The 25,867-nt window shown below is 30.9% G+C and overlaps 1 protein-coding gene across 2 annotated transcripts in view; it reads left to right on the top strand.

Annotated features, from left to right (window-relative positions):
* Positions 1-25,867, top strand: part of LOC126747184 (alpha-catulin) — a 281,545-nt gene that overhangs the window by 40,440 nt on the left and 215,238 nt on the right. Inside the window, exon 1 of one of the 2 annotated variants that reach the window (XM_050455711.1) lies at positions 2,338-2,764. The exons of the other annotated variant lie outside the window; for it this stretch is intronic. Coding sequence (XP_050311668.1) covers positions 2,714-2,764 — 51 coding nt within the window. The 5' untranslated portion in view covers positions 2,338-2,713. Of the gene's footprint in view, positions 1-2,337; positions 2,765-25,867 lie in introns of those variants that run through there. 2 annotated transcript variants of the gene reach the window in all.

The raw sequence follows: 25,867 nt of genomic DNA on the forward strand, positions 1-25,867 counted from the left end.
TTTTTGAAAATGTGCTTGTTTTTTGGGAAATGAGTCTGTGTTTTCTTTAATCTTGATAAGTATATTCAGAGGTAATACATGACGTCTTGTATCATGTTTTTCTCTCATGTCACAAGGAGCTTTTCCCGTTGCGAGTAATTGGCTTAATCGTTGAACTTAGTGATGAGATAGCGCATAAAGACTCATAAATGCTTTTTTACAAATAACGACCCTTTCATTCTCACTATTCAATGCGAAAGGGGAGAATGTATTACTTTTTTTTTAAAACATTACCTTCGGATGTTATTTGCAAGGTTTTACTTCTATAAGACCTATTAGGAATGTATCTTGCTCATTCTTAGGTTGACCAGCATATAACTTGGCAATAATATCGTTTTTAAATTCTTCGGAAAACTTCTCCGTGTACTTCAGCTTACATCTGAAAAGAAACGTTTACATGTTAAGTACAGTGAGGTAAGTCTAGAGAGAGATATTTAAATAGAGTTCTATAGCGAGTAAGTATTTTATGAAATAAAGAAAAAAATAATAAACTATGGTACTTACACACAAGGGAGGCCAGGTTTCTTAGCTTCTTTAATGCTACCCGATGTACTACTGATGTAAGATATGTTTATGTTTTGTGGCGTTCCATTTATCTACAATCCTTGATCTTTTTCTGCCTTGCGGTTGATTACTCTCGTCGCCTCTATCACTTTCATTTTCACTATCACCGCTTTCCATTTTCATTTCCAAAAGTTAAATATTATTTTCTTCGTTTTTCAGACCCTGTAACAGTTCGATAACAAATGAATAATATCTAAAAACGACAAACAGCTGACGCAGTCGCACACATATTGCACACTGAGTGAAAGAACGGTCCATGTGGAGCACAGTCTGTTTCGACGGGGTTTTTGAGCTCATTCGATGGAAGGAGGTCGTTTAATAAAGATGACTATCTCACTTTGAAATGTCAATTTTGGTCACTTGGACCCTTCTTCTACTCACCGATTCAATTATATTTTGTAAATTTTTAGGTTATTGTGTTAACTTGTAATAATTGATTGGAAGGACTTAGGAATAATAATAAGAAATAATTTTGTTAAAAAAAGTTCATTAATTTTCTCTTTAAAATGCATTACTTTTACGTCAAGTGATATCGAATTTTTAAATTTTCCAGAAGTTGAATTCGTTGCAGGATATTAATTGAAGAAGATACAACGTCAGTGGGTTTATTTCCATTTTAAAAAAAGTTCTTTGGCTTTAAGTCAAGGTTTGTGATATCGACAATTTGAATTTTCTATTGAATTTCCTTCGAAAAAATAGTTGAAAATTACTGTCATGTCAATCAGTTTATTTTCATTTAAAAAAATGATTTTGGGTGAAGGATTAGTGATATCGACAATTTGTGTTTTTTATTTATTTATCTTTCCAAAAAATTAGCTAAAAATAAGTCGAAGGGTTGGATCTTAATTTTCATAAAAAAATTAGGTTTTGGGTCAAGGTTTATTAATATTGAAATTTTGAGTTGTCTATTGTCTAAAAAATTAACCGAAAATGAGCACCATGTCGATCAGTTATTTTCATAATAAAAAATAGATCAACGGATTAGTGAACATTTTTGGTTCTATAAATTTTTTATTTTATTCAATTTACTTATATTTAACCTTACAGTGTTCACGAAATTGAATTTGGCGTTTAACAGTAAACTACGGGTGAGAATTTCACTTTCACCAAATTAAGGATTTTTTTAAAAAGAAGGTCTAGGTAACGCCTACGTGGTTCTCTTTTAATTCTCTAAATATACAGACTGCGAGACTCTAAAACCTAAGAGATTAAAACCTAACCTACGAATGCCCAGCCTCCAATAATTCTGAGCCACTGTCTGCAATCCTTATGTACAATTAGAAATTATGCGATAATATATTGGGGTCGAATTGAATGATTTGCATAAAAATCCCAAAAACCCCACTTCTAATGGCTCCAATATTGCACCAATACCTCAAGACGACCTGAGTTATAATTTCGTATAAGCTTCATCCAATTAATGATTTTTTTCCCAAAAACCCTAAAAGTTTTCCACCTCTTTTGTACCTCCCCACAGTCAAATTTTCTCGCTTCCCGACCATTCAAACATGCCATAACCTCCAAACAGGTAAGCCGAATAATCTACGATCTACGTCCTTAAGCCTTCAAACATAATTAACACGAGAACTCATTAAAGTTCATCAGAAACGTGTGTCGCATCCAACAGGATTCAGCGCATGCACCGATTTCTTGGCGCGAATTCGAGCTTGTCCCGTGATCGATAGCGCTATCCAGGAGTCTAATGCAGCAAACAGTCTTCCTGGATCTGCACAGCGTGGCGGTCGCATATTTTATCCAAACGTTCTTCCAGGGTTTTTCTCATTTTCCTGGTTGATTTTTTCCGAAAACTAATCGGTTCCTGTGAAAGATCGATCAATAAACCTTTACCTAAAACGGAAATTTCGAGCGTAGTGTGTCATCGTTGTCCCGAAAATTGACCGTTTAATCAGTCCCGCTCACCTGTTAACCTCATTTAACAATAATATTTAAACCGTACAATAATTCGAAACAATCCGACACGTTTGTTACATTTTGTGATAATTTATATTAGAGGCATATCATATGCTTTAGGTTAATTGAGATGTACTTTAGGACAATGTTTGTCATGTAATGTAATAAGGGACGTTATTTGGAAGTTCTGAGGAAAGTCATGAGTTTGTCCAGAAGTTGCTTGAGTGGCAGAAGTGCTATGAATGGAAAGGTATGTAGGAATTATTTATAAAAAAATATTAATTTAGTTTTAATCATAAAAGTGGTTAAATATTTATAAAATTAAATTGATTAGGCACGTCTTTTAGTTCTTTTGACAATATGCCCAATGAATACAAATCTTAGATTAAGATTTTCCAGGAACATTTCTTTCTTATAACCCTAATGACCTGACAGATCATTTCTGAAAAAATGATATTTGATATTTGGATTATTTTTATTTATTTTTTTTTTAAATCGTTTTGTAAGGTTTATAATAATTTTTTTATTATTGTTTTTTGATTTTTTTCTTGAATTCATTGCATAAAATTAGCTGAAAATGAGTATCATATTTACTTTGATTTTCAAAAAAAATTCATCCTATTAGATCCAAAAATAGCGATGATATTTTAGTCGTACTAGAAATTATAGGAAAATATAAAATTATAAATGGCCACTCCATTTTTTTTTAACCTTAAATGCACTCCAAATTTATATTCGAAAAGAGAAATCCTTGTAAATAAATAATAATTTTATTAAACTAAAAATTTTTTATCACTAAGCGTTGGACAAAAGTCAGATAAAATTAAAAGTAAACTCATTGACATGGTACTAATTTTCAGCTAATTTCTTGCCATAAATTCAATAAAAAGATCAACATTTTAACATTACTAGCCTTTGACGAGAATCCTGAAACCATTAATAAAAAAAATAAAGGAAAATTCTCCAATAAACTAAATATTGAAATACCTCTATTCTATTAATATTTTTTCAGATTGGTTTTCATTGATATATGATATGATATTGAAATTTCCGATTTTTTCTTAAATTCCTTGCACAAAATTGGCTGAAAATAAGCACCATGTTTATTTTGATATTCAAAAAAATTTCATCCTATTAGTTCGAAAAATAGCGATGATATTTTAATCGTACTAGAAATTATAGGAAAATATAAAATTATAAATGGTATTTTTTTTAACCTTAAATGCACTCCAAATTTATATTCGGAAAGAGAAATTCTTGTCAATAAATAATAATTTTATTAAACTAAAATTTTTTTATCACTAACCCTTGGACAAAAATCAGACAAAATTGAAAGTAAACTTATTGACATGGTTCTAATTTTCTGCTAATTTCTTGCCATAAATTTAATAAAAAGCTCAACATTTTAACATTACTAGCCTTTGACGAAAATCGTAAAACCATTATTAAAAAAAAATGAAGGAAAATTCTCCAACAAACTAAATATTAAAATCCCTCTATTGTATTAATTTTTTTCCAGATTGGTTTTTACCGATCTATGATATGATATCGAAATTTCCGATGTTTTCTTACAGAAAATTGGCTGAAAACGAGTACCATCTTCATTTTGATTTTCAAAAAAATTTCATCCTATTAGTTCTAAAAATAGCGATGATATTTTAGTCGCACTAAGAATTATGGGAAAATATAAAAAATAAGCACTTTTATGACAATATTTGTTAAATTATCCAATTTAAAAAAAACATATCTTTTGTCAATGATATTCAGCAAAAAGGTATTACAAATATACCTATAAGATAAATGGTATAAAATAAAATTACTAACCGTTGCGTTCCATTGCAAATAAAATCAACAATCGATGGTACTTTGATTCACGTTACGAAACATGTTTTCTAATTTAAGTCACAGCCCAAGCGTGTAAGTTGAATATTACATAAAATGACAAAAAATGGTTAATTGTAAAAATAATAGTCGTAAAACATTTAAAGAAATATTTAGAGAAAAGTTGTTAAATTCTATCAAGTCTCTGTTAATAATTAAGTGAAGCATTTGGGTCGTACCTGTTGACCAGGAAAAAGTCTGTACGATTTTTAGTATAATTATTATTGTATACATCTACAAAAACTCTTAATTCTTCAGATATATATGCCAGGCGAATTTGAACTTTCAATTTGAAAATAAATAAATAGATCAAATCTTTAAATATCAATCATAGAATCATCAATAAATAGATCAAAACTTGCAGGTGTTCAAACCTAGGATACTTAATATATAACTAATGATCAGTTTATTAATATTAACTCTATTATTATTAACGCCTTTAATTTATTGTCATAGAGCTAATTAAATAAATCATTTATTTTAATGTCCATGTTCTGCTGCAACGGAAGAATATAAAACCTAAGAATCTTGAAAAAATAAAATTTTAAGGCTCTAGATCTAATTTTTTACAACGAGTTGGATGGAAAATTCGAAATTTCTGTATTACTAACCCTTGACTAAAGAGACTCATTTAAGAATTAAGATAATATGATATGATAATTTTAGTAATAATGAAAGACTGAAATTGAACAAAATGACCAGTCGATTTTTTAAAAATCTTAAATGCACTCCAAATTTATCACAATATTGGAAAAGAGAAATCCTTGTCAATAAATGATAATTCTATTAACCTTAAATTTTTTCATTGCTAACGCTTGGACAAAAATGAGATAAAATTGAAAATAAATTCACTTAAAAGCGATTGAGATGTTAAAAGGCTTAAAGAATTTCGCCACCCCCTGGGAAATACCTCCAAAGTAAGTTAAACATCTAAAATTTTTATTATTACGTTCCCTTTCCTGATGTACAATGTGGTACGAAAGCTTGTACTTATTAAAAAACTTAAAATATAGTTTTTTGAAACTTGATAGAGGGAAGTTATTGTTGATTGCAATAGATTGTATTATATTGTACTCTTTTTTAAAGGCAACATTGGAGAGAGGTAAATTAAATAATTTATAGAAGAACTCTTAACTCTTAACTCAAAAGCAGCAAACTTGTGTTGGCCAGGAGAAAGGGAATTAAATTGGATAATATTTTTGTCTTTTTGTAGTTTTATTTGGTTTTATTTACATTATTTTTTAGGTCTGATGATGCTCTTAGGAGCGAAACACGTGTCACCACTCTAACAAATTAAAGAATTTTTTTGAGACCAAGACTTTGTGTTGTTCTTCTTTGATTTATTTATATCAGGGTCTCTTTGAGAAGATGGACGACTTCTTTCAATTAGGCTTACTAAAGCTACGTTCACCTTTGGCCACTGTTACTGGTATTGTAATAAATATACGTAGAGCTGTCCAAACGTTGGGGAAGGTATCCTGCCAGCTATTCAAAGCTATGGTCTGAACAACTGCTTTTGGATGAATCTTATCATCATCTAAAAATCTCCCTAAATACAAGATTTCGTTTGCAAGTTCCAATCCCGAAATATCTCAGCGTTGGTCATGTTTTAATTTTTTTTTTAAAATTAAGGTAGGATTTTTTCAAATTTTTATCTGTGTTTTTTAGATTATACGTAAATGACCAAGTTTTGCTCATTACAGTAAGTTGCGTAAACCGTAACTCTATTGAGTTTATAGCAGTGTCTATCATGGGATAAAAAACATTTATTTTAAATAATGTTTCAGGGTCGTTTGGCGACTCATCTTTATGTTCATACGAAAACAGGGTTTTTTTCTTCTAGAATGCACTGTTTCAAACACCGTATTTATGTTGGCTTCTTCAGCTATATCTTTAGCTACAATGATAGCCTTTCCTAACCCATCAGTCCGAAATTCTTTTGGGAAACATAAACATTTTTGTATCATGGTTGTGGCTTCTAAAAGGTCTACATGCTCTGCTTACATAGACTTGCTGACAAGATTAACATGAAATAAAATGTCATACCAAATTATAAATGAGAGTAAAAACTCAAATTTCTCAAGATTTTCGGCCAGCGATTTTGCTTCTGAGCTCACTACTGCATCATTTGACACTCGATAAGCTTCTTCCAGGGCATTTTTTATTTTCGCATATTGATATCGCACTGCTTTCAAACTGCTGATTCTGCTTTCCCATCTCGTTTCACATACCTTTTTTAGAGTTAAGTTCTTTACATGATTTGAAATAGCTTCCCACCTCTTTGTTGATTTAGAAAAAAAAACAAGCAAGCGTTGAAGGATGCCTGATTTTACTGAAGATTTAGCCGCATCAGCAACCCCAAGGATTAAAAAACGCCTTGTTTAGGCTCTAAAAATAAAATGTTTAGATATGCGACTCCGGACTCCTTTGTGTTGTCCTACCATATTAGCCCCGTTGTCGTAACCTTGTCCTCTGCAATCGTTCATATCAATGTCGTATTTACCAACAATTTGATCCAAAAATTTCCCGGTTAATCCCTCTTTGCTAGAATCTGTCACAGGTTTATAAGCAAAAAAGCATTTACGAACACAAAATTCATCAAGATCGAAGAACCTAAAAGTAACACTCATTTGTTCAATGTGAATTATATCAGGTGTGCAATCTAAAATAATTGTAAAATATTTGGCCTCTTTAGTTTTTGATACGATCTGCTCTCTAACTTTGGTTCCCAATAAATGTATTATTTCATTTTGAATATTTTTACTAAAATAATACTGATTGGTCTTCTTTTGCATTACCCGTCTTAAATGCTCTCTCATTATTGGATCAAATCTTCCCAATAATTGAACTAAACCGAGAAAGTTGCCATTTCTTGGAGTATTTAATTTATCACTATTTTCACGAAATGATAAGTTATGTTCAGTTTAAAAAAAATGTAATAGCCACTATTCTTTCCAGAACAGAAGCCCATCTAGATTCTTCATTTTTGAGTAACATCTGAAAGACCTTTATCAATTCTAAAATACGTCTTTAATGTTAATGATGTTTCGAGCCACGTGGTCAAAGCTAACTGGTGGTCGTCTCAGTTTTCATGTGCTCTTAGTACTGGGGATATGGGTGACCAATCATCAAAGCCAACGTTACCAAGTTTAGAAAGCTTAGATCGGGCAAATAGGTAGCAGCAAAAGCAATAAATCTTTTTTGTAGAGTTTGACTATATCAACCATTTTCGATCATAAACTTCACCATTTGATATGACCCGTTGAAAGTGAATATTAGAAAAATGACGCCCTCTTTCATTGCGTGGATATTGTTTATCTATCAGTTTACCGTTGTGTGGTCCTTGTAATATAATAAAGTTTATTATTTTTGATGAAAAAGGCAACGGCCATTGAGCGATATCTTCTGATATTTCTGTATTTGGGGATGATTCGGTTGTTACTGCCACAGGTGGTGAAGGAGCATCATGAGAATCTTGAACATTTGGAACAATTTCAGAAATTGCTGGTATAGAGCTTTTTTTTGATTGGCTTAAACAAGATTTTTCTCCGATTTTAAGATATTTAGCACGGTAATTAGCGCTTTTTTCTTCATCAGCTTCACTCTGTTGTTTTCGCTTGAGATTTTGATACCCTGATAATTTTTTAGGCGGTTGCGTCATTTTAACTGACGGTAACTAGAAAAAATTAAAATAAAATCAAGATTTTCAACATTTCATAATGTGTTTTTAGAATTTTAAAATGTCGTTCGTTAAAAAGTTAAATGGTAAATCTCGAATGGCGTAGGGTGTTTAAATAAAAAATAAACCGAAAAAATTACGCAAATTTTAAAAAATGCATACATGGCACTGGTGAAATTTGAACAATAAATTTTATTTAAAAAAAGGTGTTTCTATGTATATTCGTTAAGTATCTATTAAATTTCTATAAATTATTAATTATCTAAAGCTATTTTATTGATCAATATCAATAAAATAGCTCACAAAAACACAAAATCCACAAAAAACAAAGATAATTTTTTAATTTTCGCGTAATAAATCGCGTGTCGGGCGATAAAGTAAGGTAATTAATTAAAACAGTGTACTTACAATCAAAAACACTAAATTTCTGCTCTAATCTCTAATTAGTGACACAAAAGGACCAAAAACTAGGTACGTGCGCAATCCAATCTCTGTTTTGCTTTTATGCAATAAAATTAACGAAATTACCGGCGTGTGCGGACCTGCTAGATGCTTAAAGCGACGGCACGCGGGGTTGGTTTGTCTAGGATTGGTCGAAATTTAATATTCAAAAGACGGCAATAGCGGCTACGAACATCGGTGCCGATACAAAACTTGCATAAAACATATCTTGTTTTTTCATAATGGGGTTTTAAAAAATAAATTGTTTGGGTAAAAAATTTTAAAGTTTTTGATAGCTGTTTCCATGTTTTTTTTAAATAAAATTTATCGGCAATGAAAAAATGGGATTTTTCTGAAAAATATCCCATTTTTCGGCCCTATAGTAGGGCCGGCCCTGCCTGCGGAAAAACCAAAGTTTCCTCCCAACTGACAGTAAAGGTTGAATCTTCAAATTCGTTCAAAAATACTACTCAGATCTATAGGACCCCAAAGTACAGGATCAGAACGTTGATAAAATGAAGAAGGTAAAAGTGCGAAGCGTCGGATCTGAAGAATTACTGGAAGTAACTGAGGAAAAAGCAATGAAAGCTCTAAAAAAAATAAAACTCAGTATGCGGAGATAATGATATTTAAAGATTCTGACCATGATTAATAAAACTGATAATGACCTTTATGAATGAATGCCTCCAACAAAGAAAATGCCAGATATCTGGAGAAATGCTAACGTTTTACTTCTTCAAAAACAGAGAGATAAGATTCAACTAATAAACTACCGTTTCATAACTCCTTGGCCCGAATTCCTGCTCCTGAAAATGAAGTGAAGACTACACTGCAGACAATGAAAAACAAACACACAGATATGATATATTCCTATGATGATCTCTGTTTAATACCAAATCTTATTTATGTCTGAATTCCTAAATAATTTGATATAAACATGTTTATTTAATGTTTTTCAAAAGTTTCTATACGCGATACTATATATATGAAGACTAACCTATTTCACTGTTTGCCTATTACACAAAAGTTGGACTAAAATAAATCAAAAACCAATTTATTTCAACTAAACCTTATAATACAAAACCCCTTTATTAAGACTTTCTATTTTAATCTGGACCATAATAAAGAAATCAATCGATGCCTGGATATATCCGGAAATTGATTCTCATTACTTTAAAAGCTCCTTTTTTGACGTAAACTAACCGAATAAATTACCCGGACAAGGATAAACCGGGACATTTTCATTAATAAACTACTTCGTGAATGAACATTGTTTATGGGGCTGCTATCAAAACAGGCTCGCTCCACAGGGAGATACTGGATATTTGATTTACGCTTTTCCCACGCCTCATTTACACGATAATCGCATTAAATACCGTGACCAGGGTGTACGACTATTTTTTTTTTAATCGGACTTGACATTTACCTTGTACAAATTGGATCTGAGGAAACCTTAGTTTGGTATTTTGTCCTGGCATTGCGACAACAAGGAAATATGCGATAAGCTCTAGATAGTATATCCAGGTACATCGTGTATAAAGGGGCAATATTAAACTTTTAATATAAGTCTTAGTGTGATGAAACTATGGTTTATTTTGAGCTGGAAATTAGGTCATCGAGGTAACAAACGTCAATCAGAAATAACTGATTAAATCACGGACTAATTGTTCTGTTAACGTTCGAACTGAGCTGGATGGGCAACGCAGTTGGTGCATCATAATTAATTAGATTTCAAGCTGGATTGATGGGCTGTGGATACAGTAATAATTTGATGATGGTTTAATTTTTTTACGGTTTTCATATGAATACATTTTTTTCCAAGTGTTTAGAATTTGGAATATTGTTTTTTAATTTTAGTTTCTTCAAACTGATATTTAAATTAGTATGTTTTTTTTTTTAATCTCCATCATTTTAACGTAGATTTACGGTTTTACAGGTAGCTTTGACCATTTTAGATTTTTCAAGATACTTTTTTTTTAAATTTATTTTAGATATTGAAAGCCATTAAATTGTATACCTTTTTGGATTTAAAGCCATTATTCATTTCTTCCAGACTTCTTTGTCTTCTTTTTCTTCTTCATTTTTTCTCTTCTTCTTCCTTTTCTTCTTCTTCTCCTTTAATAGCATTTATCAGTTCATTACAGACATACGTTTCTTACAATTCTGATTTTCACCTTATTCTATTTGCTGCTTATATTCAATATAGTCCTGCTATCCTGCTGCAGTATATAAGTGCTAAAGTACAAACTTCAACATGTTTTTTGTTGTTTCTTTTTTTAAATTCTTTCCTGTAATTGGGTAATAAACCTGTTGGAAATAAATGCCTCTTTTTTTTTAAGTAATTTTTTTTTAACCAGATATATGTATTCCTTCACTCTTTAGTGGGTTCCCACCTGAATTATAGCTTTCTCCAATACTTGCATTTTACTCATGTTCATTCTCAGTTCAATTTCTAGAGACTCTTTATTTAGTTCATTTGTCATGTTCTAAAGTTCTGTAACATCTTATGACATAACGTAAGTGCGTTAAGTTTTGACCATTTACATTAATGACAATTTCTGTCCTATCCTAAACACATCTTTGCCAATGTGAATAGTTTGAGTTCCACTATGTCTAATTCCTCTTGTATTAGTTGCGAGTATCTAATATCGATCCTTCAATTTTTCATTTCATTCTCAATGCTCTCTAGACGGCCCAATGTTCAACCATGTCGAATGACTTTTCATAGTCTATAAAGACCAGATTCAAAGGTAATCATTGCACTCGTTCAAAAGTTTCATGCTAAGCTAGTGATCCGCAGTTGAGAAGATTTTAGAACTCTTTCTAAAATCTGCCTGTTCCGTTGACTAGTGCTGATCCAATTTATTTATATTTTATTTATTTATTTACTAAACATTGTCTAACAAGAAATGCCTAATAATAAGACAACATATGCTTAACAGATGAAAAATAATTATACAAACCAACAAACTGAAAAAAACTAAACACTTTAGGTAGCTTAGGTAAACAGCACATAAAACTTTAGTCTACAAAAATTACTTTGACTTAAAAACAACTGAAATTTAAAGCAACTTCAACAAAAACAACTTCAGAGCATACTACAGGCAAGAGAGAATTAAATGGAGAGTTTATATATATTATATATATACCGGGTGGTGCGTCGCCGAGCGGATCATAGGAAATTCCATGTAAATTGTAAGGGGGTCAATTATTGTCTTTCCTGTACATTTTGTAGAAAAAATGTAAGATAACTCTTTGAAGAGACCAATCTGGTAAACCCTTGTGCAAAGCTTCAAAAAATGTTAATAAGCGAATCTTGTATTATTCAATTAAATGTAATTGCAAAATTACCATATTTTCGGTTCAGGTAAAACCAAACGGGCACCAGTAAAATGAATATTGTCACTAACGTGAGGAAAAGTGTCAATAAATCAGTGACAGTCGATATTTAAAAACAAGTATGAATTATTCAATCGACGAAAAAATAGCCATAATTAAGTGGCATTATGCGGGAAACGATCTTACTTTGAATGTATGGTTGTGAGATTGATAAAACGAAAAAAAAACATTTCTTGTATTCGGCTGTACGTCAGATTTGACAAAGCCTGATAACAAATTGTTTGCTGGTGGCTGGTGTTTGGTTTTACCTGAACCGAAAATTTGATGATTTTGCAATTACATTTAATTGAATAATTCAAAATTCGCTTATTAACATTTTTTTAAACTTTGCACGAGGGTTTGCCAGATTGGTCTCTTCTTATATATATATATATATATGTATATATATATATATATGTATATATATATATATATGTAGATTTTTTTTTATCGCTAGAGATATTATTTTTCTTTAGGAAATAAAATAATATAATAAAATAGAGAGTTCTTTTAGGAAATAAAATAATTTTTCATTAACTGATAATCGCCTTGGATGCTCATACACAGGTTGTTCATCATTCAACAAAATTTTCATTTTAATGTCACAGGACTTTATCTTGCTAGATAAATAATTTTTCATCATATGCTTTATTTTATCTTGGAACAACTGATTTTTTATATTTTTTTCATGTATCTTTGGTTCTTCTGCTAAATCGTCAATATTTATTTTCATCAAAAAATTTTCTTTTTCTTTATTGGTCACCATTATTTTTCCATCCGAAAAACTTATGTTAGCTAACTCAAGTAGATCATTACCAATAATAGCTTTGAAATTTGATGCTTCTATAGGAATGACGTGTAGCTTTAAAACAAATTCCTCGCCATTCACTATTGTGTGTTTTTCAAAATAGCCCATCATTTCCACTTTTTCTGTTCCAATTCTTCTTAATGTAATTCTATTTTCTACTAGTGGAATGTTTTTAAGGTAATTTTCATAAACATCACTTTTAATACCACTTATGTCACTTTCTGTATCCATAAGAGCGATTAATGATATATTATCTATTGTAAGTATAATTTTTTGGTACGACTTCAATTGTGTTTACATCAGTGGATGATTGTGCATTAGGCTTCTGACTCTTATATCCATTATTTTTTTTAGGACAACTCGTAGCAATATGGCCAAAATCATTACAATTAAAACATTTTGCACCTTTTGTTTTGTTTGGACACTCACTAGATCTGTGTCCTCGTTGTCCACAACTAAAACATCTAGTTCCTGTATTTTCTCTTTTACTAGTTGACTCTTTTTTATAGGTATTATTAGATCCTTTCTTGTCTTTATATTTTTCTTGACTTCTTTTTTCCGAGAATTTCTTACTGTCACCTTTTTTTACTTTAATCTGCTCATACAGCTTAATTTTTTCCTTAAAGTCATTAAAATTTTTAGAACCATAAAGTACTATTTTATCTGAACTGTCATTATGGATTCTGTTTATTATGTATTGAATTATGACTTCAGATTCTAGGGAAGCACGGCTACCAATTTCACGCATTACTAGTGTATATTCTTGTACGGTTTCGTTGTAGCTCTTCTTTCTACTCATTAGTTGCTTGTGTATTTGAGCACTGCTAACTTTTATTTCAAATTCTTCTAAAAGCCTTGATTTTAATATTTTCCACGATTTTAGCCCTTTCTCCGATTGTATGAATAATTTTGCTAAACCTGTCAAAGACTTTTTTGCAAAAATCAATTTCTGTAAATCGTTCCATCCGGTTACTTCTACAAGTTCTTCAAAATCTAAAATCCATTTATTTATAGGATATTCGTTTTTGCCACTAAATGATCGAATGCTATACTCTACATTCCGAAATGTTAAAGCAAAAGAGTGCTGTATTTTCTTCGTATCACTATTTCTTAAGCGATTCCTCAAATCAGCCAGATTTTCTTTATTTTCTTTATTTTCATGTTCCTCATCGTCTTCATCATCTACACTCTCTTCACTTTCACTTTGATTATCTTTTATACACAGGTTATTAAGAAAATCAATCACGCGGTCGGCCACTTCACTATTTGTACCATTATAATCTAAATTTAAAATACTACATACAGCTATTAAATCACCTAAATTTAAATTTTCTTTAACTTTGTTTACATTCTCTTTATATTCTTCCGACTGCTCCTCCAAACCGTAGCCTGTAAACTTGGGCACGTTTTTTCTAGCAGAACGCGCTTGACCCTGTTCCCCATACGCGGCGATATGTATTGCTTGAATAGATTGAAGTTTAGCCCCTGAAATGTTACGTTCAATTTTTTCAATACTGCCCAACGAAGTCATTTTTATTTATTTTTTTTTTAAATCAAACTTTAAATAAAATAATAATAATTAAAAAAAAATACTAAATTAAAATAGCTTCAAACAGATTTAAAATAGTCTCAACAAAAATTAAATTTGTTCGCGTAGGTCAATTAAATTTAAAGATGCGGTCGTGCGTTAAAATTAATTTCACATAAACAAAAATATTTACAAGTACACTTACACCTTCAACATAAAAAAAACTAATCAATAAACACTTATTAAATGCAGAATAAACATAATAAATAAAATAAACAAACTTAAAATCGAATAATATCGTATTACCTATAAATGCGTCGTTGGTCTCTCTATTTATTTACTTTTTAATATAAGAATAAATAGCAAGATACTAATTTATAATCATTTTTTTTTAAATTCAAAACTTAAAATAATAAAATTGTGTTATTTATTTTTTACTTCACTTTACTTAAGTACGTCACATAAAGTTTAAAAAAAAAACTACAAAAAGAACGACTTTATTTTGGACTTAGTAATAAGTTTAAATAATTACTAATCTGAAAATATAAACACAGCAATTTTCGAAAATATTATTTTTTTTAAATTATTGTTAGATCGCGTAACACCTTTAATACAAAAAATTGTATTGTTCACTGTACAAAGTCACAATTTTACAGCAACAACAATGCTAGATTCTACCTTGTGTCTCGATGACAATGAAAATCCCTCTTTTTTTTTGTTTTTAATCTTAACAAGATTAAAGCAACACTTCAGCAGAAAATCAGTCGTCCTCCTTAGCACAGGTAACTGATAAGCTGTGACAGCAACAAGTTTGAGGTATCCACACTAGCGCGTTTGAGTTTATCCCAATACGTATCCTAATTATCACTTCGTTGGAAAATCCCAATCAACATCTTAAATGTTGTACTCGCAACTGTCACTGGATTTATTCACTTAAATTTCTTTAATATCTGCCAACCCAAATATCTATCACTGTCCTATCCCGGTTGAGCCCCTAAAATTGTAGATTTTTTCTTTATCGCTAGAGATATTATTGGGTTCTTTTAGGAAATAAAAGTCTGGATAATAAATAAGTAAATCAAGTAGGGTTAATAACATGAATAATAAAGTGTGATGATAAAACTTGTTTTACATAAAACCCGCTTAATTAACTTCACACTACACGACAGCGTCTTATTATATTTACGTCTTCGATTTATTTTAAAAATCCGTCTTAGTTACGTCTTAATTCGTCTTTAAAATACTCAAAATTATAAAACCGGGAGCCGTCTTCTCCCGTTATAATTATAAAGCTCTTGCACGGCACCAAAACCATCTTTTTTGGTGATCCGGCGACTTTACGTCTTAAACCGACAGACTAGATCGACTTTTACTCTTTAAAGACTTCGACTGACTGCCTGTTTTTCGTGTCCTCATTTTTTAATACGTATTAAGTACTGAGTCAGCTTTTTTATTATTCCCCTTTAATCGCCGTCGTACCGTTAACAGAAATCAAACGGGTTTTTGAGTCAGCAGTTTCCACAGATTCGGTTCGGCAGTATCAATTTTCTGAGAACCTTAAATATTGTTTTAACGAGCGCAAATTATATATCACATCATCATTTTGAAAGAAAAAATACTTTTGGAATATAAAGATAAAGAAAAGCTTACACTTACTGATTATGTTATTTTAATTATAAAAAAATACTATCCTACATATATATAGAAATATTTAATGGTTATAAGGTCATAATCATTGCAGCAATTTTGCGTTTGAACAGGTCAATTTTTGCTGTGGAAAATGTTACAACAAAATGCTATACAAAAAAATGTAGGTCCCTTAAAAAATTAGGGTGCATCAATTTTATAGTTGTATACTTTAAATAAAACAAGCTGGTTGCTCAGAATATCGCAGAGCCTCAGAGATAAAAAATTAAATCTTTGTAGAAGTAGTTTATCGTCATACCTCCTTGGAGGGTATATTCTAATAATTTTGAAGCATAAGTATTTTATATATTCAGTTTGAATATTTACTTAAGCTTAAAAAGAGTGGCGCGGGATATTATATTATTATATATAACTTGAATTAAATAATTTGTATGTTAATTTTCAAGAGCATCACTTTTCAATTATTGAGTTATAAGCAAGTTGATAATAAAAAAAATACAAAATTTTCTTATTTAGAACTTCTTGTATATTTGTCCAAAACCGCCCAAAAATTTACCTACATGTTGGGCGCCAATTTTCCTCTCATTCTGAAATTTACAATTGAGTAACCGAAGCTAACACTCGGAAATTCCAATTTTCTTCTGCTCGGAAACCACGCGTACTTTCACTGCTCGTAACATTTATAATTATATTAAAAATTTTCCCTCCTTATCCTCTTCACTTTAAAAATTATTTTTTTATATACCTCAGGCACTTGAAGTAACAACAAATTTATTTTAAGTTGAATAATTTACATACAAATTAAAAAAAAATCCAAACAATTCTCTTTCTTTTATTTTTTAGAATTTTTTTGAAAATCGCATAAATAAATGACTAATAATTTAAATTTAGTAGTTTTTTTTACACTTTTTGTGTTTTTATTTTAACATGATTAAAAAAAATATATTTTTTTGTTAATTTCCTGTTCATTTTTTCAAAAAACGCTGAAAAATTTACTTGCACGTTAGGCGCCAAATTTCCTCTTCCGAAATTTAAAATTGATCAACCGAAGCCAAAACTTGGAATATCTATTTTTCTTCTGCCAGAAATACGAATTTCCACAATTAAATATTAGAAATATATATATAGAAATATTAAATGGTTATAAGATCATAATCATTGCAGCAATTTTGCGTTTGAACAGGTCAATTTTTGCTGTGTAAAATGTTACAACAAATTGCTATACAAAAAAATGTAGGTCCCTTAAAAAATTAGGGTGCATCAATTTTATAGTTGCATACTTTAAATAAAACAAGCTAGTTGCTCAAAATATCGCAGAGCCTCAGAGATAAAAAATTTAATCTTTGTAGAAGTAGTTTATCGTCATACCTCCTTGGAGGGTATATTCTATCAATTTTGAAGCATAAATACTTCAAAAACATGCGCTGCACATATTCTAGTCTTGTATATGGACATTAGAGTTAGGGAACCACACCATTGCCTCATAAAGTAATTTGGACTTAATTTAGACCATTATACAAACTAACAAGACTATTCAACCTTTTAAATTCTCTTGTTGATTTGATTATGAAACTAAGAGTTTTCAAGGAAGATTTAACAACTTCATCGATGTGTTTGTTGAATGTCAATTGATAATTTATTTATTGTACACTAGTGTGCTTAAGCATCAACGTCTCTTTGCAATAGATCACAATCCTCCTTAAATTCTATTATGCGAAATATTTTTAAGTCATCTGCAAATAAAAGACCGACATAATGTTACCTAATGACAAATATAGAAAAAATTAATGGGAAAAGATTGCTTTCTTGGGGCACCACTCAGTGTGGGATAACAAATTGACTTAAAGCCATTGAATTCAACAAACTAGGAATGATCTTTCAGATAGGAGACAAAGAGCTTTACAAGGCCATGATGGAAACCCCGAGATATCATTTTTTTTCAATGATAAGACCATGGTTCAACCTATCGAAGGCCTTAAAAAAATCTGAATATACAACATTCAATTGTCTCCTATTTCCCACAGCTTTGTATGCTTTTTGTAGAAAAGATGCGAGATTCGTAACGGTCGATCTTCTAATGAAGAAACTATGTTGTTTAAAAAAAAATATGATTTTTTAGTTGATGAAATAAGCTGTAATAGATACACACTTCAAAGGTCTTCGAGAAGTTGGACAGTATGGAGACAGGTCTATAATTTTCAATTTTGTTTGTGGCACCGCTCTTATGTGTTGGCGTAATTTTAGAAATCTTCCAAAAGATGAGTTAAGGAGCTGTGAACATTGTGCACAATCTCGAAGAATAAAATAAGTAATAGCAACCTTAGAGCGAATGACTTCAACAGCTTCCTTTTGGAAGTGTGTCAGGGTATTATAGAATGCCAGTCTCAGGTGTGGATTCAGCATCATCAATTCCTAGAAAATATGTTCTTTTCTCGTTTGGCGAGGTTCCCACTATTTGAGCGTTTTTTTTTAAATATAATAAAAATTAAAAAAAAATTAAATCAAAATATGTTTATAACTCAAAAATCTAAAAATTAACACTTTATAAAATTTAAAAAATAATTAAATTTGATATTACTTCAAATGCCTGGAATATATTAAAAATTAATTTTAAAAGCCCAAGGACATAAGAAGGGAAAATTTTTAATATAATTATAAGTGTTATGCCTAGTGGCAATCCCTATGGTTTTTAAGCAGAAGAAAATTTGAATTTTTAAAGTTTGGCTTCGGTTGATAAATTTTAGAATGGGAGGAAAATTGGCGCCCAATGTGTGGTGAAGTTTTAAGTCTTTTTGGAATGATGTATAGGACGTTCAAAAGAAGAACATTTTGTAATTTGTGTATTATGAGCTCGATATTTAAAAAGGAGATACTGTTAAAAGTTATTTAATTTAAATTAAGGCATTTTTTAATAATTTAATGGAACTTAAAAAAATAAAATATATATTTTTTTAAATCGTATCAACATGCTTATAACTCGAAAATCTAAAAAGCGATACTTTTGATAATTTGCTTGTGAATTATTTAATTTAAAATAAATTTAATATGACTTCAAATCCCTGAAATATAATAAAAAATAATTTTAAAAGTTCAAGGGGCGAAAAAGGGAAATTTTGAATATAATTATAAATATTACGTACAATTAAAATCCGTATTCCCCGCAGAAGAAAAATAGAATTTCCAGGTTTTGGCCTCGGTTGCTCAATTTTAAATTTCGAAGAAAGAAATTTGGCGCCTAATGTGCAAGTAAATTTTTCAGCGTTTTTTGAAAAAGTGAACAGGAAATTAACAAAAAAATATATATTTTTTTTAAATCATGTTAAGATAAAAATACAGAAAGTGCACAAAAAACTACTAAATTTAAATTATTAGTCATTTATTTAAGCGTTTTTCGCTTCGTTTCTTGTAGTGTCGATAATGATACTAGTAAAAAGTGGTCTGCTCTTATTACATAAGGAAAAAGCTATATAATTTGTTTTTTCTATGTTAATCGTGAGTTTCTGGGTACATAACCAATCTCTTACCTGCCCAAAACTCACACGCAAAGTATTTTTTACTTCTTAACATGTATTGCCTCTAAATATTAAGGTCATGTCATCTGCAAAGCTGACTATTTGGCCAGATATTTTTAGTTTAAGCAAAGAGTTTATGTATATAACAAATAGAATTGGTTCCAGTATGGTACCTTGTGGCACACCTATGTTTATTATCTCTGGATCGCTGAGGGTATCAATTAGTTTGACGTTTTGTTCTCTCTCTTCAAAGTAACATTAGAGTACCTTTTTTGCTAGACCTCTAACCCCATAATGCTCTAACGTATAATATTCAAATTTGTTTTTTTTTATTAGATCGTTCACGTAATTTCTAAACTGTTTATATTCATTTTTCAGCTGTGCACTAAAGTTTTTAGCCAATTTCTTTTTTAGTTTGTCCCTCTTACGAATAGTAATTATTAGCTCCGTGGATATCCATTCTTTTATCTTTCTTTCCTTGTGTTTGTTAGATCTTTCAATTTTACACGAGTTTAGAATATCTATAAACTTTGCCGGGAATTTGTGAGTTGTTAAAACTATACGTATTTTTTTGTGTTTTGAATTTGCCTTACTTGCGAGTCAAATTGTAGCATGATCGGAAAGTGATCTATTATGTCTGTATTTAGGATAAATGACTTAGCCGATAGATCACTCTTAAATTTTGCAAAAAAATGGTTAATGCAAGTTTCGGTCTCATTTGTCACCCTAGTTGGTATACCAATAAATTAAATAAACACCATAATTTTTATTAAAATTGCCTTCATTGGAAAATAGGTTGTAACCAGGAATATGATAGTAATTAGTATTCTCAATATTAAAAGTTTCTGTAAAAACCAAAATATCACAATATGGAAGGTCAAAATTTTCTATAAGCAAAAGTATTTCATCAAAATTATGTTTTAAACATCTTATGTTAAGTTGTAAAATATTTAATAGTTTTAAATTTACATTTATTTCCCTAGATTAATGACTAAAATCTAAAAACTGACCTACATAATAACTTTGGTCGTTTAATTAATCCAATAATTCAGATTCACTTTGGAAAAGCTCTGGAACATACCAAGGTCTTTGACGATGAAAAGTGTTGAAGTACCTATGTAATTTTAAATTGGCTGCAAATCTGTCTCTGATCTTATCCAAATGGGTCTATCAGTACTTTTTTTCTTGATATAGATCTTGCCGTTGTAAGTGTTTGCTGAGTGAAGGTTTTTATTTTTCTTTAGTTCTCTCGCCCCTTTAAATAGCGTTTGTTTTTGTAATGTTAGGTCTTCATTAAAATAAATTTTGGATTGAACTTGAAGGTTGCAGCTGCTTGGACTGATTCCCCTGATGTCCATAATATAACAAGTTTAACTAAGTTATATAACGATAGTAAAAAAGTACAGGACAACTCTTTGAAAAGTTAATGGCAGAAACATAATTTAACCTAATGCTATAAAATAAAGTGTTAAAAAACACTTCAAAAATATGTTTAAAAAATTGAAGATTAAATATAAAATTACATAGTACTTATTGTTACTAGTATTCTATTTGTAGTATAAAATACTGTATTTATAGTTTAACAATAATTAACTATTTGTGTCCAAATATTCGTATTTAAATACATATGTTATAGTAAATACATATCGAAACAGTAATATTTATTTTGAATATTCTTAAAATATTTTCCAAGTCTCTCAAATATAAAGAAAGTATATAAGTAGTATAATATACCGTGCAACCCAAAAGTTATGTCTAAATTCATTTAAAATTCAGGGGTGTGTTCGAAAAAAAAACCCTCGGACCCGTCGATTTTTATTTCAAGTTGCGCATTTTTGTACGTGAAGTTTGTATATACAGGGTTTCTCAAAAATAAATTACCACCATCAACTTCATTTTTTCAAATGAAAGCACCATTTTTTTATTTCATCTTTGAATTTCGCGTGGAATTCTACGTATGTTTCATGCATCATATCCTATACCTAAAGTCAACAGTTATCGAAAAAAAGACGATTCATGTAACAAATAAAAAAAGAACAAAAATTAAGTTAAATGTACAAAATGGTTGCCATTCACGGCTTGACAATATCCAAGGCGATCAATAAAGTCTCGTTGCACATTTTCAATCATTTCCCGAGTTATGGCGCGCACTTCTCTGCGAATTCTCTCTTTCAAGTCGTCTAGAGATTATTTGACCTATTAACAAATACCTTCGATTTAAGGTATCCCCACAAAAAAAAGTCCATTGGTGTTAGGTCAGGCGACCAAGCAGGCCATTCGATGGGTCCTCTCCTTCCTATCCACCGATTGGGAAAGGTCTCCTCCAAAAATGTACGCATAGTGCAGAGGAGCGCCATCTTGCTGGAAAATTAGTTCTTCGTCAGGATAGTCTGGGTCCAATGGATTTGGAAATAAAGCTAGTAATGCTGGAACTAAGTCAAATTGGAGAAAATCCAGATACACTTGTCCCGTTAAAGTCTGTTCAAAGAAAAAGGGACCTATTACTTTTCCGCGCACTATTCCACACCACACATTTAGTTTTTGCGGGTACTGGGTGTTTACCTCCACTATCCAATGCGGATTTTCTGTTGCCCAATATCGACAATTTTGTCTGTTCACACTACCATTCAAATAGAATGTGGCTTCATCGGAAAAAATAATATTTGTTACTAAATTATTATTTAGATTGCACATGTTTTGTAAGCATTCACAAAACTCATTTCGCCTATCGTCATCAAATAACTTTTGCACAGGAATAACTTTGTAGGGGTGATATTTGTGCTTTTTAACTATTCGGTGAACTATAGATTTCGCCATGTGTAAATTTGCCCCAATCTACGACAGAGGAGTGCATGGATTTTCTTCCAAAGAAAGCAAAACGTCAAGTTGTTCATTGTCATCTCGAGCAGGACGACCAGATTTCGGTAGATCTCTAACATGACCGAATTCTCTAAATTGAGCCTCTATTCTACTCACCACCTTTTGACATATCGGAGGACGATCAGGATGGATTTCATTGAATAATTGAGCAGCTTCTCTTTGCGTGCGTGTTCTATCACCAAATCCAACCATGCACAGAATTTCTATTTTTTTCTCGTTCCGTTAACTTTACCATTGTGAAAACCGCAACTTTTCTCGTACACTTCACACTTGACAATATCTGTTGGCGTACAACTGTCATACAGTTTCTATGAAAATACACGGTCACCAGCCAACAATAAAAAAACACGAATGAATGGAATTTTGCTCTGTATAAAAATTCTTAGAGATAAGGTGACTTTTAAGGTGAACTTCAATAATAATGTTTGGTCGTCTTTTTTTCGATAACTGTTGACTTTAGGTAAAGGACATGATGCATGAAACATACGTAGAATTCCACGCGAAATTCAAAAATGAAATAAAAAAAAGGTGCTTTCATTTAAAAAAAAATGAAGTTGATCGACGGGTTCGAGCGTTTTTTTTTCGGACACACCCCTGAATTTTAAGACATAACTTTTGGGATGCACTGTATATATAAATATCTTCAATTTTCATTATATTAAACTTAATGCTCAGTCACTTATGGCTGATCAAGACATACATAACTATAATACTCGACATAAAACAAAACTGCCGACTGAGGACTGAGGATAGATCGGGCTTTTCAAAGATATATTTTTTTATCTGTGTTTCTTCTAAAATAAAATATCTATTTATTAATAATTTTAAAATATATATGAAAACCATTTTATTAGCAAATTTATTTTATTCATTTGAGGAAATTTCAAAACAAGTTTTTTAAAAATGTTAACTATGATTGTAGTGTATTTTATAATAGTCGAGAATGCAAATAAAATAATATTTTCTGTACGTCGTTTGGTAAACTACGTCAGAAAAAACATTTTTTAGATGATCCAGACAGCAACTTAGAAATAAAGCAATGTATAGGAAAGAGAAAAAAACTTGAATTTTTATTATTATTTCCCCATTTCCAGTCAAAGGTATCATAGGGAATGTAAATAAAAAAAATGTTTTATACACGTAATTCGATAAAATATACAAGAAAAAAGTAATTACATGATTCTGCATTTTATATATGCTTATTCCAAGATATTTTTAGAAAATGCCTCCGTAGGGGGTCTTCCATTATTCGTTTCATACTCAGCCTAAATTCGCTGACGTCTTAAGGCCGCGTCCGTTGTAAATTCCCATTTTGTTACCGAAAACAAAATCGATACGATCATTAATCTTTTGGCCTTTTTTCTATGCTGCGATGCGGTCATCTTACGGCGTGAGTTTAATTTTAACGTTTTTACACCAAAACCTTAAAATCTTAAAAAAAATCCCTTTTTTTGCTAGGTGTATAACTCTAGCAATAATTATTGAAATGCCAGACGAGACTATTAGTTATCACATCATAACAGGACATAATGGTGACATCCGATCAGTCATGTATGGAATTTGCATTATTTAAGGTCGTCTGCCAGAAGCAATATTAGCACATTTCTGGCATGAATTATTGTTTAGCGAGGCATACCCTCCCACTGAGGATGGATGCTATTCAGGATGTTAAACTGGTGTTTAAATTTAAATTTTAATGCAGTAACTCTACTAGATAAAATAGTTCAACTTTGAAGATATTGACATTATTAGAGGAGATGATAAAAGTATATAACAATGAAAATGATTATAATTATACTCTTGTAGGGTTTCCTAATTTTTATTTTTTTATAAATGTACCATTTATTCTAAATTAAGAAATACGTTCTCGTTTGTCAGTGCTTTGTCAGCTAGAATGAAAAAAAATATCAAATAACCATAATAATCGGGATTTGTTTATGTTTATGTTAAGTGGCGACTGAAGAGAGGATGCAAGTCGGGTCACGCCGAGTTTAGTTCTTTTAACAAGTAAACGTTTTCTGTTGTCAATAATATAATATTGTCTTTTATTATTTAACTTGAGCCTTACATAGCAGCGGTGAGATAGACTCAAGTTTTCGAGTTGTGTATTCTATTGAATTACTCCGGCTTACTTGTTGTTGAAATAGGATTTTCAACAATTGTCAACAGTTATCTATTTAGTGTTTAGTGAAGTTATAAAATGAAAAAATCTAAGCGAAGTAGGTCGTTTTCCTCCAGCTCATCCTCAGAGAGTTCCACACATTCCATGAACAATTATTCAGCTTTTAACGACACTGTTATACTGATATTTGACCCGAGTGCTGAGACGTTGACAGTTACTGAATGGATTCAGAATGTGGAAGAACTGTCTACATTTCATAACTGGGATGAATCACTATTATTAAGACTAGCTACTAGTAGATTTCGGGGGAATGCTCGCCGGTGGTATGATAGTGCTAATGTGCACTTTTTCTCCTCCTCCGCCAAACCAAAATTTAGGAGATTATTGTTTTGAAAAAGTTTCAAAGTTAAATTAACTTCACTTGTCCATTCCTAGCTTGTTCCAAATTGATAGTGTTATAGACAGTATCACTGACAAAAATTTAGCTTTGGCGGCTAAAGCTGCTAATTTCCAGTCTATTGGGGAACTAGTTCGTTATTTAAGTAGTTGGAAATGTTAACTCTAAAAATAATAGTTCTAGTGTAATAAAATCGAACTTTTTGCCAACTAAAAATGCTTTTGAACCACGCCTGTCAACTTCTTATGAAAATAAAGTTAGGAAGGGCGTCAAAAAAAATTGTGTCTTATAACTGTGGTGGTGACTACTTTAAATCAATGTAGAAACCCTAACATTAAATAATACCCTACATAAAAGGTACGTAATATACCAGTGAAGGTTGTAAACACATCACCGGAAAAGACTGTAAGAGTGTTAAGCTGTTTGTGACGTTTCTGATAAGGTTGCTTATTTATTTCTGAAAACGACACGTATTAATCGACATAAAGTTAAATGCCTTATTAATTCTGATAGCACCTGCACCCTACTGAAAGCATCAATTGCTGAACATTTGGAACTTACTATAGTTAGTGGATCTTCCAAAACATTAAAACCATTTAATAGAGTAACAATAAAATGACGGACACTTAGAAAATGATTTAATAATTTTGAAAAAAACAAGCTGTGCACGTTACAACGAACAAATGGAATCTGAAATATAAACAATAATCGCGCTGATTTAACAGTCTTGTACCGCCACGAACACTTCAAGGACTAAACTAGTGATTACGTCAGCATAAAAACATATGGCGTTGATGGTCACACATTGCATCTCCCTTCCTACAAGAAGAACTTTTTACAGGGAAAAAGTTCTTGCCATTACAAAACGCACTATATAGTTTGTAAGTATTTCGCTATTAAAGTCTTTTAAAATGGTTTTTGCTGAATGGTGAGCGGCTGCTACGTCCTCGCTTCTGGTTTTATGCGTACTTAGATATTGTGGCAGAAGTCCGTCGACGATTTTCCCAGAAGAACTAGCTTAAGCAAGTCGCAAGACCTATGCCATACAAACTGTCTACCTTTAAAGTTTAGTATAATATA

The sequence above is a fragment of the Anthonomus grandis genome, chromosome 2 (assembly GCF_022605725.1).
Source record: "Anthonomus grandis grandis chromosome 2, icAntGran1.3, whole genome shotgun sequence".
NCBI classification, from domain to species: Eukaryota; Metazoa; Arthropoda; class Insecta; order Coleoptera; family Curculionidae; genus Anthonomus; species Anthonomus grandis.